The sequence below is a fragment of the Micromesistius poutassou genome (assembly GCF_964030765.1).
Source record: "Micromesistius poutassou genome assembly, chromosome: 7".
NCBI classification, from domain to species: domain Eukaryota; kingdom Metazoa; phylum Chordata; class Actinopteri; order Gadiformes; family Gadidae; genus Micromesistius; species Micromesistius poutassou.
Genome location: NC_140277.1, coordinates 743171 through 759286, shown reverse-complemented (window position 1 = coordinate 759286; position 16116 = coordinate 743171). Strand labels below are relative to the sequence as shown.

Here is a 16116-nt window from a genome sequence, read left to right as displayed (position 1 = left end):
TTCAGCTGGACAGAAAGAAACAGTGCTGCACAGAGGGAAAGGAAATCCTAAAATCAGCACAATAGGCTGACTTAAGAGCTGTTGAACTTGGAGCAGGTCAAGTTTGTTATAATCCATGAAATAGCTTATGTAGTATTAAGTATTCATATAACATAGGCCCTACATTGAATGTGTCAAACATGACACTTTACAGTCAGTCTGACACATCAGCATCATTCCTGCAACAACATTAGACACAAACCAGGGACAACAGATGTAAATTAGCCTTGTTGGCTATAATCTGCCTCAATTATACATTGTGCATCGTCCCTGTCAAATAAACGTGAAATAAAAAAAAAAATTAAAAATCTCTCTCTTCACTCTAAAGAATCTCTAAACTTTAACACGGGCAGGAAAGGTGAAAATGGATCTATTAAACAGACTGCTTTTAGAACAATCTTCTTCTGTACAACAAAATAACTTAGATGGACGGTAGGCCTGGGTCTTCAATGGGAAGGCCTTGTTGACGTTCCTGCGAGGGAACCCAGCAGTGGAGCTTCCATCGTGACAAGTAGCAGCTGGAGCGGGTTACTCTAAAGAGCGGGGCCCCCGGGGCCCGCCGGCGTGTACAAAGCAATGCAATGCAGGTGAATGAGGAGCCGCTTTTTAAACAGATAATACAAGCAGAAGGCTTTTGGACCTTATAAATATAGATTCTAATTCTATAATTACTCTCTTCCCATACCTACTTGAAACGTGTTCTGTCTTGGCTCATGGACTACGATATTTGAAAAGGCTTTTTGATTTGGAAGTCAGCCGGCTGGCGATTGTTAATGCTAATTATAGTAATGAAGCATAGCAACATCTGGTCTCTTTAAAAAAATGTTTTATTCAAATTGTGGCATGCGTGTTCACAATGAGTGAAATGAAAACAGAAGAAAAACGGTTTCACCGCGGGATGGTATATCTTTAAGGATCGTACATTCACGCTAAATGACAATAGGTCTGTTAGTGTTGAGGAGAAACAGGTTACGGACTATATATAAGTCAGTCTCCATTAGACATGGATGTACCCCTCCTTCCTTATAACAGATGCAATGCATTCCCATTGCTATCAACACGGCTCCCCTTCTCCCACAGACGCAAAACACTTGTGTATACAGTGCATTAGTGCAAAATGCTTTCCTTGTTACGCTTCTTACGATCAAACAAACTATACGTACTTCAGTATTTTACCGTAAACCAAAAATTATACCGCCTGCCACTGGCTGAACATCTATTTTACAAACTGGAGGGCCTCTTCTGTGTGTGTGTTTTTGTGTTTGGATGGAAGCAGGGGGGGGGGAGGGAGAGCAGATGTCCAAAACATACTTTATGGGGTACAGGTTTCAGCATTGGCATGAAAGAGGTTTAAAGCTCTCAGATATACACTGAAAATAAAGTGGAAGAAAGAAAACAGGAACCAGATTAAATCAATTTTCATCCTACATCCGTCTTCAATTTCCCCATCATGGATTTTACTGAACTGTAACAACAGAAAAGTGCCATGACTGGGAGATTGGCACAATTTCCTAACCCTGAATGCAATATAATGGCATAATCCATTAGTTAGCTTTTTTCCTGTTCAACCACGATGCCTGGCAAGTGTTGCACGTATTTTTTTCGGGGAAATAAAGACAAATAAATCGGGTATATTGGTTCAAGTTGTGGCCCATGCTTATAATTTGTGAAGAGGATTGTCATGATCTGCGCCAACTTTCCTACACACACTCCTTGGAGAGAGCATGTGTGTAAAAGCTTACCCAGAAGCACTCACACGCCATTGGATCTCATGGCTTCAGGTCAGTCAAGTCAGTGACCTGATCCTTTGCTTCTCAGTCATCAAATGATCACCTAGTGAATAGGCCAAGTCTAGTAAAAGTCACCGGAATCTGAATTGAATCTGAGAATTTGTCAAGCTCAGCAAATGTTGTTAAAGTTCACCTCGGCTCGCACTGTGGCTAATAAGCCCAGACATGAAAGGAACATTGTTCTTTAATTACAAGGAACTTCTGTTTTGGGGGAAGAAACAGTCTTTGGCTGAAATATTAAGGCTCGGTATGGGAAACTTCTCGGGCCTATTCATTACAGATAGTACAGAGCCACAGATGCGAGCAGATGTTTCAAAGTAGCTCCAGATATATTGTGCGTTGTGTTTAATTGTACTTCTGGGGAATCCATGGCTGGAAAATCACTCCAACGAGGTCATAAAGTTGGACTTTGTTTTCTTAAATCTGTCCACGTCTCTTGTAAAAAGAAATTAGATATAAACACAATTTACTGCGCTATAGTGTAATTGCTGTTGACATCAGTTTTTCCTCAATGAAAAGGCATGGCATTAAAAAACATACACTGACATATTATTATTTTAGTATTTCTTCTTGCATAAATGTATATATAGGTATATACTGTATATACTTCATTTTACTGCCCATGTCATCCTCTTGGTTGTATATTTACTTTAATGCTTACCTCTGCGGTTTAGCCAAATAAAGTTTGGCCGAAAATAATTCTCTCTTGGCTCTCGATTGGAAACCACCCACTCTTGGATTTAAATTTCTAACCACAAACAAACAAGTTTATATGTGTTACACGGCCACATATTTACAGTTGTGCTGATAACCACAGAACGACCAAAGAAGCCCTCAGCTCTACATGGAACCACTTAGAATGGAAGCTGCCGTGCGTATTTCAATCCTGCACTGAAGAACTATTTAAAGGTTAAAGAGGTTTTGCAGTCTGAATACTGGTTATTCTGCAAAACAGTACTTATGTCACATAAAAAACCCAAGAATAGTATTTTGGGAAAGTGGACCGTCTTAATTCAACTGCTCTATGAAGTATTGTCTTCTGATAATATCAACCAACCAGACTCCAATGAATGATGTTGGATTTCACAGAGATTATGTTTATTTTTTATTCATTTTAAACATCATAGGCCTTTGTTACTTTAAAAAGAGGACAAAGGCAATTGTCATCAAATAAATGAAATTTAAATGTTTGTCAGCAGTCCCCACAGATAGAAACCACGTTTTGAATAAGCAGGTGTCTTTGCTTTGTTTGATTCGCCAAATCTCTGAGAGTTTCACAACACCATCCGTTTCACATTTTCCCTCCAGTGTGTGAGTCTTTGTGTCACACGTGTTTGTGTACATGTGTGCTTGCATGTGTGTGTATTCTGTGTGTATTCTGTGTGTATGTGAGTGTGTGTATGGGTGCTTGATGGCATGTGTGTGTGTGTAGCAAAACGTGCACATGGGAATAACAAACAAACAATCAGGGTTTCTACATGGGCCCGCATCAAGGACACATTCTCTGCGAGTTTCGCCTCAGTCCTGTCATACCAAACAACATGTAAGAATGTGACCCAGATGGTCTCCTGCACCCCCTACCCTCAACCCTGCTGCACCCCCAACCCTGTTTCAAGAAGCACTGATTGAGCAGCGTGGAAGTCAGGGCCCACCCACAGAACACCCCTAAGGAGAACCACATGTGGAAATATGAATTAGGTAAACTGCACAACATTTTTATTAGATACAATTTCACTAGCCTCGTGGATGAACCTGCAAGGTGACACTTTCCAAATAAACAGAGGCACAATGGAAAAGGGAAGGGGGAAAAGAACGGGTCGTTTACCACGTGTTGTCGGTGAAATATCACAAAACATCACTATAAATGCTTGTAGGTATTTGTTTTTGGAGATTCCTCTTTTGTAGGACCTTAATACAGACTAATATCAAACTATATTAGATAGCAATACCCCCCCCCCCCTCTTCCAATCTCATCTATTAAACATGTTTAGTTGGGGAGTGGTTATTTATTTTCATATTGTGGAGTGGTTTTCTTTTCTGATTAACAAAATAAATCTGAATATCGCCAACCATAATAAACTAGATTTTTCTGTTGTTTTCACATTGCTATCTTGTTGCTATTGTTAAGTGTCATGTTTCTAGCATTCATTTAATAGGCTAAGTGGAGCCTTCATTTATTTTCAGATAGAGATCTTCCAGGCTCAAATCCATGACTTCTGTGTGCAGAATGCAATGACTAAATCTGGAAATAACTCGGCAAGACACAAGACAGGCTTTGTGAAGAGAAGGAAACAGAAAAACATAAGGGAACAGTTTAGTTATTTCTTGCATTTGCACTCAAATCAACTTGAGTGCAAATAACAATCATTGTACAATCAAGGCAAAGAGTTTCTCTTTCACCAGTAGGTTTGTGAAAGTGTGTGCATGAGCTGGGGCTGCCTTGGTGGTGGAGGATATTCAGAGGCCTTGATAAACTATAGTAAGGACTAGGTATAGGAAACCATGGTTACCTGACGTGGGACACATAAAGCCAGCGTTTCATTCATGGCCATTCATTAAGTAAATCACCGTGCTTGGAGTATAAACCCCTGTGTCTTGACACTGTCGTTATGAAACCCTTCTGGGTTTTTTCCCCAGCCCAGAACCACGTGCCATTTCCTGCAAATGATTGCCAGAGGACTGATCCACAAGCCTGACTCAATTCATTAAATGTCAAGTCCAAGACCTACAGAAAGCCTCAGATGTTTAAACCCTCACATCCGCTCTTCTCTGAAACCATATCATTTAATAAGCATGCAAGCGTTTTCTCTTATCTGGTACGATATGTCTGTTTCGCAGACACAGTGTGCCTAAAGAATCTTAAGCCTATACATCTTTCCTATATGAACTCATAATGATAATAATATAATTTATTTCACGGATAATATCGCTGATATGTAATGCTGCTCGAGGTGTCAGCACACGCATACACCTAGCCACACATTATAATATCAACAGAAAAACCCTGACGATTTCCATATAAATAACGCTGAAGGGCTGTTTATTTTCACATGACCGCTCTCTAGTGTGGCTGCTCGCTACCTTCTGGGCAGGGGGAACCCCACCCCCCCTTCCCCGATGGGCATGGGGTCCTGGCCCGCTGAACTCCCCATGGGATCCAGTCAGCCACAGAGGCTTTCTGAGGGCAGAAACGTGGCCCGTTTCATTAGCCTGGCCTCAATAACGCAATTGTTACTAGCTTGCCATTCATGTGGTCGGGAATTGGCTTCTGGTAAGGACGAGGCGTGTGGATTCTGAGAAAGTCTCCTCCACTTGGTAGCTCATTCATGCTCTCGCCCGCCCGTACGTGACGGGAAAGCGAGCGAGAGAGTTATCCTGCCGGGACTGGAAAGAGTCCATGATATTAAAACAGTAGATGGGATTGTGAAGTGTTAGTGGTAATCATGCCAGGCAACCGGGCCGCAGGAATGCTAACCATCCGTGAGGCCAGGAGTGAAGTTAGCAGGTGGCCTCCTCTATTCAGTTGCATGTCAACACTCTGCTGGATCCCACATCACATCTGGGCACGCGGGGAACTGATTTTAATTAAGTCAAATACAGTCACTCAATGTTCTGCCCTGTCAGAGAGGGAGAGAGAGGGAGAGAGAGAGAGAGAGAGAGAGAGAGAGAGAGAGAGAGAGAGAGAGAGAGAGAGAAATTGAGAGAGAGGGAGGGATAGAGAGAGAGGGGGTGGGGAAGAGAGAGAGAGAGAGAGAGAGAGGTAGAGAGAGAGAGGGGGTGGGGGGAAAGAGAGTGGGCTGGGGAGAGAGAGCGAGAGAGAGAGACAGAGAGAGAGAGAGTGGAAGAGAGGGAGGGGGTGGGGGAGGGAGAGAGAGAGAGAAGTTAAGAAGTGGGGGAGAGAGAGGGGGGGAGAGAGAGAGAGAGAGAAGTTAAGACGTGGGGGAGAGTCAGAGAGGGGAGCAGTGTAACAGTGTGCGCGCTGTGTTCGGCTCAAGGTCAACACAGTTGTGTAAATAAATATGAATCCCCATGAACCCAATCTCCTACGGAACTTAGTTCTGAGTAAAAAAATATATGAACCTCTTCGATATTACGCACGCACATCTACGCAAGGTACATCTCGAGGCAACTCCCAATGTATTTGTTGGTTCTGGGCGGCACTTGGCTGTACTCGAATGCAGCACATCTGGCACGAACAAACAGCGGAGACCGTCAAGGTCCGGCTCTTGCCTTACATTTCCCTATTATTTATCGCAGTACATGTAATATAGAACGGTAATATAAAAATATACTTAGCATGATGCTGGTTTAAATGTGCACTTTCAATAAACATTCTGACCAAGTAGCATTCAGTAACCTTCTGACTCCCAGGCGACTCCCCCCCCCCCCCCCCCCCCCCGCCGCCCCCTGCCGCCCCTGCCGCCCCCGCCGCCCCCCGCCGCCCCCCGCCCCCCTGTAGTTAATCTCCCTAGTGTGGGCCGATTGTTTGTGAGTTGGCAACTGCGGTTGCGTCGCAGTGCAGATACTCGTACAGCCTGTAGCGCAGCGGGAGTGTGCCATGCGCTCTGTCTAAATCACCTGCGTCCTTCGCGTGCTGAAGGTGGCTGCTTATTGCCGTTGGCGTGTGATTCTGGCCATCCCTTCGGGCGCTGAGCGCTTTCCACTCCTGGCACCTCCTCTGGTTCCCAGCACTGCAGCACTAGTGTTACCACTCCGCTGGAGAAGTTTCACAAGCTTTCACGGGTTCATTCCTTTATTTGGTTCCAAGCTTGTTAAACACGAGAAATCAGAGGACTGCAGTCCAGCAACAATGCATAAAAGCATTTAGGAAAAAAGACCGAGCAGGAATCCTGATAGGGAAATTCATTGTTCAATGTGTGCTCGGGGAGATTTGACAGAGCTCAATTGAGTTTGAGGAAAGTCAGTGTTTAGAAAAAAGGCATCTTTATTAAAATACAGAACCATTTATAAAAAAACGGAAAAACAAAAATCATGTTGATATTGTAACATGGAGATACAAAACACAACTACTACAATTGTACATGATGAGATTATAATTGTAGTGCCAAAAGAGTTGTTGTTGAAGAGCTTTATATTGATATGAAAGAACAAAGCATACTCCGTAACGTTGTTTTGCAGTAATAAGGCAGTTATGTAACAACATATAATGTTTGATTGTAAGTGCGTCGAGGGTAGACAGCGCTATTCAAAAGAACACAGCAGGACACACACCTTGCAATATTTATACTTTTTATGTTACGTCAATATCTGTTTAACTGGCTTTGAAGTTCAATGTATTCCAGTCTGCATTGAACCAAGCACATCATATTATGTAATATTCTTATAATCCAGTGGATGTGTTCATTTCCAATGGATATATATATATATATATTTAATATGTTAAATCAACGTTCTAAAATATATAGTTGTGACTAATAGAGATTATATGCCAATGGACAGAAAGGGTCACGGTCAAGTGACATTTTTGTATGAATGTTATGACGTTCAGTGTTGTTTTCTTTCAAAAGAGTGGAAAATAAATTAGATATCAAAACATATATACATAATACTGTACATTGGATCACATCTGTGGAACATATATATTTTTTTGGGTTATACCACCTATTATAAATAAACAGTGACTCTTCACCCCTAATGGCAGCCACAAGACCTTACTACCATATTTCTATATTTCTTAAGGATAACATTGGAGCTGTCATCAAAGTAGAGCACTGATATAGCGTTCAACTTGGTTGGGGCGCAGCACGGCTTTGGCACATTATCAGGAAACATTAAATGTACCTAGAAAGGAAAAAAAAAAAGAACAGAGATGGATGTGACAGGCAGTTAATAAGTTGTTTGTTATGCTAACACATGTTACCGTTTGTGTGGTTTTCCTCTTTTAGGAATGCTGTTCAAATAAACGTGGATGCAGGCAGACAAAATACACACCAGGGTTTGCACAATGGCATGATTGGTTGCATTCATGTGCGCATTGAGAGGGAAGGAGCATTCTCCGTCACAGTAAAAAGCTGCGTAGCCCTCTGGAGCAATGATCCAGTCCTGTAAAAGTGGAGGAAGTGGAGGAGGAGGGGGAGGAAGAGGAGGAGGGGGAGGAAGAGGAGGAGGGGAAGGAGGAGGAAGTGGAGGAGGAGGAGGAGGAGGAGGAGGAAGTGGAGGAGAAAAAAAAGTTGTAGGAGAGAAGAATAAAGATGATTACAATGACAGTGAAAGTAAGCATTCTTAAGAAAGCATACCAACAAAATACCTACATGCTCTTAATGTAAATCTGAATCGACAGATCTTAGAAAAGGCATCTTTCTGTAAGCATCTTTTCAATAAATAACACAAATCTAACCAACACAGTAAGGCGCAGACCTCACACACACAGCCACAGTGGCACCACCACCATCACACCTCACAGGAGTGCATTGGAATTCGCAGTACAAAGTATGTGACAAAATATAACTATATATAATTATACACTATAGGACAATAACATGGTGTATTGCATTCAGGTAGAATCCTTTACATGGTGTAGCAGGCGGTGGCATGGTTATATGTTCAAGGCTGTTCATTGAGCGTTTAATGTGTTCAACAGAAGTGTTGTGTAAGCGGAGCCCCTTTCATCCCGCCAACAAAATGTCAGATACGAACACGTCAACAGGGCTTTGAAGAAAGTGGCGCAACTCCAACCTTTATTTAAAAACTACCTTCAATTAGATCTGCACAGCCTGCTGTTATCCGGGCAACGTCACACCGGCCTAAAATTAAAACTGGTTGAGGATGTGCAGACCCCCAAATATCAGATAAAAGATACTCGGTATGAGCCTGCCAGGTTGCTATTAGGAAAGGTTTTCTTTAAGGTGGTACAGTGTCCTTGGAGAGAATAGAAAGTGTCCCCGTCTTTCATTGTGACCAGAGTTCGATGGTTACTTCCATTATCATTACACTGAATACACTGTTGACCTCGCCAGAATTGTGGACAATGTGGTTTAACAGTCGTATTTCATACCTGCCAACCCAGGTCTCGAAAGCTGACATAAAGTTCATGCTTCTTGCAGGCTTGCTTTTGTTCACTCGTGTTCAGGTCTGGAAGAAGAAAAAAGAAATGAAGAAAAGTGGTTAACGTATTTTAGTGTTAGGGTTAGGGTTAGGGTTAGGTATGTGGGTATTTTTCAATAGATTTTATGACATAATTGACACATGTTAATCAGTAACAGTATCATCATGGTTCTGATGTTGAGTGTGGTTGGAAGGACCTTATTAGAGCTACCAGTAAATATTTCTCAGAGCACAATGTGATCAAATTGGATCCGGTCAACCTGTTTTTACTGTAAGCAAACATTCATTTTCATTGACCTATTTTTGTATTACATACAGATCCAGACGCAAACTAAAAAAGTATTCAACAGTTTTTGGCAACAAATCGTCCAATGTTACATCTGAAGTCAGCGTCGAGGGCGAGTAGAAAAAGCCAACGTGACCGATAACAAAACGAGGGGCCCACCTCCAGCGCTGGGGGCCCGGGACGTCTCCTGCTGCCCGGCGGACTTGTTGCGGTTGCTGTTCTTCTTCTTGGCCCCTGCTGCCCGGATGGTGCGCAGCAGCACCTCGCTGGCCTTGAAGAAGGCCACCAGGAAGGGCTGCTTGGACTGGGGCCCGCTGCGGCCCACCATCCCCGCCGACTTCATGTTAATGCTCCTGCCTGGAGGAACCAGGGAGCCAATCAGAACCCGCCGCAGCAACTCAGACCCAATAAAACCCAAGTTCAAACCTTTTTTTTTTATTTTCTAACTGTATCTGTTTAGCAGTCATTTTGGTCCTTTTTCTTTTCTTTTTTAGCCGTTGAACAGAAAGCGATTTAAACCACATCATATACATGTTAAATATAGTATAGAATACAGTATTAATGTTTGTTTTATATTCACATGGACTGAAACCCCCCCCCCCCCAGGCGTCTCATATTGTAAAAAGGGGCTATACCAACAACTCTAAAAACTCTTATTAAACGTAAACGAAACCAGAACAATGAAAAGAAAAGCTTGGGGTTTCTCTCACCATCGAGGGTCTCCACACAGAGCTGCAGGCCCATGTTCTGCTGAGGGTTCACGACCCAGTGGTTACTGGTGGCTGTGATGTCAAACACCAGCCAGCCCCCGTCAGACGCCCGCACCTTCTTGGAGTCCAGCAGAAACGTCTCTGCGTCTCTGAATGGATCATGAGAGGAAAGGGACATTTTCTATAAAAGCTTGATTCTCAAACTTGATTTAAACAGCGAATATACACATAAACACATCAGGCAATATGATAGTAATCGTTGATTCGTGTTTTTATCCTCATAACATTGAGTTCAGTTTTGGGGTTCCTTTGGTCTTGTGCCTGAGCACTAAAAGTATAGCAAACACATAGACACATTGGCAAATCATTCATATGTATATTTATTACACGGCTTTGTTGAACACTCAATTCTGAACGATCACAGCATGCAGTGGGCTGTTATTTCTGGATAGCAGACTGCTGCTTTGAATAACAGACCGTTGCTATGGACGCTATTTCCAACTGTAGAATCAAATGGACTATTTTATTTTTAGCGGTGGCAATAAAATCATATTTAAATCAATAAAATGAATATTAAAAGTAGCCCTGTAATCAGAGAGAAAATGTACCGCAAGGCGGTCATTATAGTGAAATAAACCTAGACAGGGCGATGCATCACCCTGTCTCCCTTGCTTATATGTCTCCCTTACATATGTATATGTATACACGTAGTATAAATAATTAGCTTTTCTATCCTAAACAATTGCTCTCATAACATTGGCATGATAAGGAGCAAGCTAATGATATTATGTTTTGGAGTACCTTTAGTCTCAAAACCAAGTCTTTTCAAACCTGCAGTCTCTTAAATGGTGGCACTTTAAATATGTATTTTATTTATTGTATGCATTTACTTAATAAAATTTGTGTTCGGGGGACTCTTAAACCAAAACAATGCTGGAATCCAAGATAAATTTAGAGAGCACTCCGTCAGGAAGTCGAGACTTGTGACGCATTTCAGGGCTGAGAGATGGTCTTAAGCACTTCAGGAAGCAGAGTTAAACCAAATTACTGACACGACCCAAACATTACACAACATGATGGATGAACACGCACTCCGGTCCACACGTCTCACACACGCCACCAAAACCGCCTTCAAACACAACATACCATGTGGTTCGGCCGAATTCAGCACGACCCTGAATCTCTAGAAGAATGCGGCTTTCTTTACGTACGTTCCTCGGAAACTTGATGTCACATTTTTCACATGGCTCGACAAACATGATATGCACAGTGTTGGGTCAGAAGACAAGTATCGAGTTATAGTTTTAAGTAATGTTTACCGGGGACTATAAATCTGTCCTTAGAAACATTGAAGGGGCGGTCTGCAACCCCCCCCCCCTGTTTGAAACGGGACATGGTTTAGTGGCTGGGCCTTCTTCAAAGCCCCCCAGGGTAACGGGCCTATCTGGCCTTCCATCACCTCAACACATTTCTGGTGAGCTAATGTGGGCCCGTTCCTTAAGTGCCCCCCTGTGCATTCAGCTGAGTTATGGCTCAAACTTCCGGAATATTGTTAAGGGACCCAGGTGGTGGGCATGAGAGTTGAGAGGGTAAAGCAGACAGTGTATGGGGCCCCCTCGACAGGCCTGGCCCACCACACCCCCTAATGGGCCCTCATAACCCGATCCGGGCCCCGGCCTGCCTGGTAGGCTACACATAAGGGGTGCTGAGTGACGGGCCTTCAAGACTTCATAAGTGGCCGGCTGACTAATGGAGTCCTCTTTATCCCGGAACTATATTTGCAAGGAGGGCCGTGGTGAGAATGAAGTGCAACAGGGCCTGAGATAGCAGATAGCAGTATTGTACGCCACGGATGGTTCCCTGAGAGATACAACAGTGGAAATCAACAACAGCTGCTAAAGAAATGTTCCTTCCTCTTTTTTTTTTTACCTTTTGAAATGGAGACGTTGTGGTAGGAAATAAAAAAGACATTGCCGTCTATATGTATTTCATATGTTTGAGAGCTATTAATAATGTGTCTCCGCCGGAAGAAAATTTTTTAAATCCCAGAGAAATTTGTAATTTGTCATTGCAATTTAATCATTGAACTCTTTTTATTTATTTATTAGCGACTTGGAAAGTGTTGCTTAAATGTAAAAATAAGACAACGTATACAGGGCTGGTAAATATATATTGAATTTATACTTAAATTATGATATGAGACATGATTTGGCCAGGCCTTTTCATAATGCTAATTCAATGTCAAACATAATTTGGTTGATTTCTTCAAAAAGGTATGGGGATGTTATGTTTCCCAAATAACAGTTTTAGCTGAACTATTAATATAACAAGACACTCAAATCGACCACAGCAAAAAAATGATCATTTGTGCGAACACCAAAACATCATAATGCACCATCAATATAAAGCCTCTGCACCCACCTCTACCCCTACCCAACGCTCTGCAGCCGGTGCTCACCTGTTTGGGTACTCCTTGATGACCTGATACACGGTGACCTTGAGAGTGACGTTTTCATAGCGGGCGTAACCCCGGTCCTTGTGAATGCGAAACTCTGCGGCGGTCACCGCCTCCCCATCCGGGATCTGGGTGAGGTCGAAGCGGAACTCCTTGTAGTGTCGCCGCTGGTGGGAAAAGTCTTTATCTTTCTCCACTGGAAAAGGGAAACACAGCAAAGGCCATGTTTGAATAGAAAAAAAAGGAAACACAGTTACTCATCCGAAAAACAGGGGCCTCACCTCCTGCTCGGAGTGGCCGTGTGAGCGGTGTGGATGTGAAACGCCACGGTGGAATACATTAATCACATCTTCTTTCACATTCCAGCTCCAATCTAAACATTTTGACTACCTAGAAAAGCACTTTCCACTCCATTAAATCAGTCAAGTGAATACAGGTAGCCGCTCCCAGACAGGCCCTCTACTGTGCGCCTAACTGCATTCTCTGGCCATGATGAATGGGCTGTCAGGGATGGAAAACAGGCTGATTTCAATTAAAGACACTTTCGTCTGCTCCTCACATCACGCCGAGGGAAGGAGAAGCCGGAGCGGGATTTGACATCATGTGACCGACGGATTCTTACCTCATTCCTGACCTCATATTGACTCACGGGGGTTAAAATGATGCCGTTGTAAAAACATGTTTACGATACAATGAGAGATATTCCATATGTTTGTATTTTTCCATGCAGAAAATTCAAAGCTTGAATTTGTATTTGAGTTAAATGGAAAAGACTCAACATCATGTGGCTATGAGACGACCCTATTCCTGACCTCATGTTGACCCCGGATTGGCCGGCATTCACTCACACCCTAAACAGCCGTGTTAGGAATATATTGACGTTCAATATCTATGATATTCTCTGATATTCTATTGGAGATGAGAGAAACACAGGCCAGGTTCAAAATGTGTGGGTTGCTGAATCAATTATGTTTAATAAAGTTAGCAATAATAATAATAAGGATAATGGCCAGTTGCATTGGTCTTTTCCATAGTTTTTCACACCAATATGTTAGTTGTAATGGGTTTATTTAGTACTTTACAGTGTAAGTCTTGTTGTAGCAATAGTCATTTTAGGAAAGAGTGTTACTGAGGATATATATATAAAATTAACTATAATTGTGTGTTCAAATAAACTTTTAAATAATTGAATAATTTTTTCCCATTGTTTTCCCACATGTTGTTTGCACCATGTGCAATTTGATTATTACTATTATTACTATTACTATTATTATTATTATTATTATTAATATTAATATTAATATTAATATTATTGCTATTATCAATTATGATTGTATGTATTAATAATACTATTATTATTATTATTATTATTATTATTACTAATATTATTAGTAGTAGTATTAGCCGGTTAATAATATCATTTTTAGTGTTATTAATAGCGTAGTTGTTGTAGTGGTAGTTTAGGGTTATTATTAGGAGCCTCAGTGAGTGGCTCTGGATGAGTCACAGAGTGGTCTGTAAAACATTTGAAGTTAACCGTCAACAGTGAGCTTGGAGTGTTCTGCCATAAAGAGCAATTGAATACTTCACTGACAGACAGTCCCCAACATGAGAGCGCAGCTTTCAAGGCTGACAGTGTGCATGCCCTGCTAGCGGTAAGTGGAAACAGATGGGCCCATGGGCCAAGGTGAGGGATTAGTCCTCCGACCAGCTCAACATATATTCGGCTTTACATGCATCACGGTCTCTTTGAGAAGAAAAAAACATTCCTTTGACTTGTGATTATACAGATACACATTTTGTTTCTGCTTTATAGAGCTTCGCGACGTGGAACCGATACAGGCCAATTTGTGAAGCTGCGTTCATCTCATTATCGACTTTGTATCGCGTTACAAAAGAGACCCACTGTTTCTGAGCCTACTTAAATGTAATTGATGCTTAAGTCTGATGAAATACACAAACGCATCGCGCCCTCAATTAGTGGCAAAGGCAACACTTGCCGTCGAGGAGAGGGGATAGACCAGGGAATAAACCAGCTAATGAACTACACAAGGCATCGCTCTGCCTCGGTCCCGTCTTAACAACAGGAAATAATTGAGAGCAATTTTCCCAAGGTCAGACAGTCATCTGATAAGCTGCTCTGAACCGCAGGGTCAAGGGTCGGGGGCTACCGAAGAAGCTGAATAATTTAACTATTCAGGAGCACTGAAGGGACAGGTTTAAAACGCGGAGGCCTGCCTGCATTACATGCAAAATTTCTTCAAACAAGTTACAACAACTTAATTAGGTCGTAATACACGAGTGGGACGAGGGATCTGCTTCAAAGAATAAATAAATAAACGATATCATCCCACTTATCCTCTTTAAAATAGTGGAAGTGTATACAATTAAGTAGAGGGATAAATTAAGTTGAGGGAAAGGCCCAATATTACCCTGACAACACCTCCTCCATCAAAACAAAACAAAAAACTGCGCACAGCCGAACTATAGGGTGGGTGAACATCTGATGCAGAGACGAACCCAACCACCAACTCACCTAAGTTAACAAAGCTCATGACCATGTCAGCGTCGTTGAGGAAGCTGGTGTCCTGGGCCGCGGCGGGGGGCAGCGGGGGGCTCTGGCTGGTGAGGGGCGCCGCGCGGTAGTGCGCCATCCGGGAGTACCCCTGCGCGGACGGGGACGCGTGGAGCGCCTTATTACGCGTGGGGGCTCCGTAGTGCTTCCCCGCGCCGTAGCCTTTCCCCGCGCTCTGCTGCTGCGGCTGCTGCTGCTGCTGCTGCTGCTGCTGCTGTATTCCCTCTTCCTCCTCGATGGACATGGCGTTGTACAGGTCGAGCATGAACAAGGGCGCCGAGGACGCCTGCTTCCCGGGGGAGAAGGGCCTGGGGCGGTGCGGGAGACCCAGGATGGAGAGGATCTCTCTCTGGATCTCCCGGCGCTCGTGGCTCCGCAGGCGCCTATAAATAAAGCTGGAGTGCACGTGGTTGTCGCTGAAGCCGCAGTGGGCGCCGCGCAGGGCGCTCAGCAAGCCCCACAGTAGGAGTCCCAGCAGGCCGACGGCGCGGTTCAGGGGCTTCGGGGTCGTTGCCATGGTGATAACAAGTAGCTCGAAATGTAACTTAAAAGTTGAGCCAAACTACATCGCAACTAGCCTATATATATATATATATATGTATATTTCTATACATATAGAAATATATATACAAAAAAAAGTTTTAAAAGAGAACAATAATCACAATCACATTGCCTGGTTGTGATCAAGTAACCACAGGCAAACAAAAGTTTGGATCGTGGGAGAAAGTGATCCACCGGTGGCTGTGAAGTCCCCGTCTCCTCTCCTCTGGATGGGGGTCTCCTCTCTTCTCCTCTGGATGGGGGTCTCCTCTCCTCTCCTCTGGATGGGGGTCTCCTCTCCTCTCCTCTCTGGGTGGGGGTCTCCTCTCCTCTCCTCTCTGGGTGGGGGTCTTCTCTCCTCTCTGGGTGGGGGTCTCCGGTCCGTCAGAGCGAGGCTGCAGCTCTACTCCTCTTCGAACAGCAGCAGCAGCAGCAGCAGCAGGTCATATTTAAAGCGCTGCACTGCTGGTGTAGTATGACCTGGTCCCGCAACTTTTTCCGCCTCGGTGACAAAGCACGTAGACTACGCCCATCCAGTCGAGGGATCCCAGATTCCTCATTGAATAAAGTGTGTTGAACGATGGCGAAACGGTGGCGACTTCTAGTAGGCCTACCTGGAAGAACATGCTTCCACCAGCAGGTTTTGTGGAGCAAGT

At 43.3% G+C, this 16116-nt stretch overlaps 1 protein-coding gene across 1 annotated transcript; it reads right to left on the bottom strand.

Moving 5' to 3' along the window:
* Positions 1 to 7481: 7481 nt before the first annotated feature.
* Positions 7482 to 15437, bottom strand: bmp5 (bone morphogenetic protein 5; the record flags this gene model as incomplete). Its single annotated transcript, XM_084470477.1, has 7 exons — positions 7482 to 7631; positions 7782 to 7892; positions 8845 to 8921; positions 9340 to 9537; positions 9891 to 10039; positions 12349 to 12541; positions 14882 to 15437. The coding sequence occupies 7 exons, from the start codon at positions 15435 to 15437 to the stop codon at positions 7482 to 7484; spliced, it is 1434 nt and encodes a 477-aa protein (XP_084326603.1).
* Positions 15438 to 16116: the final 679 nt, after the last annotated feature.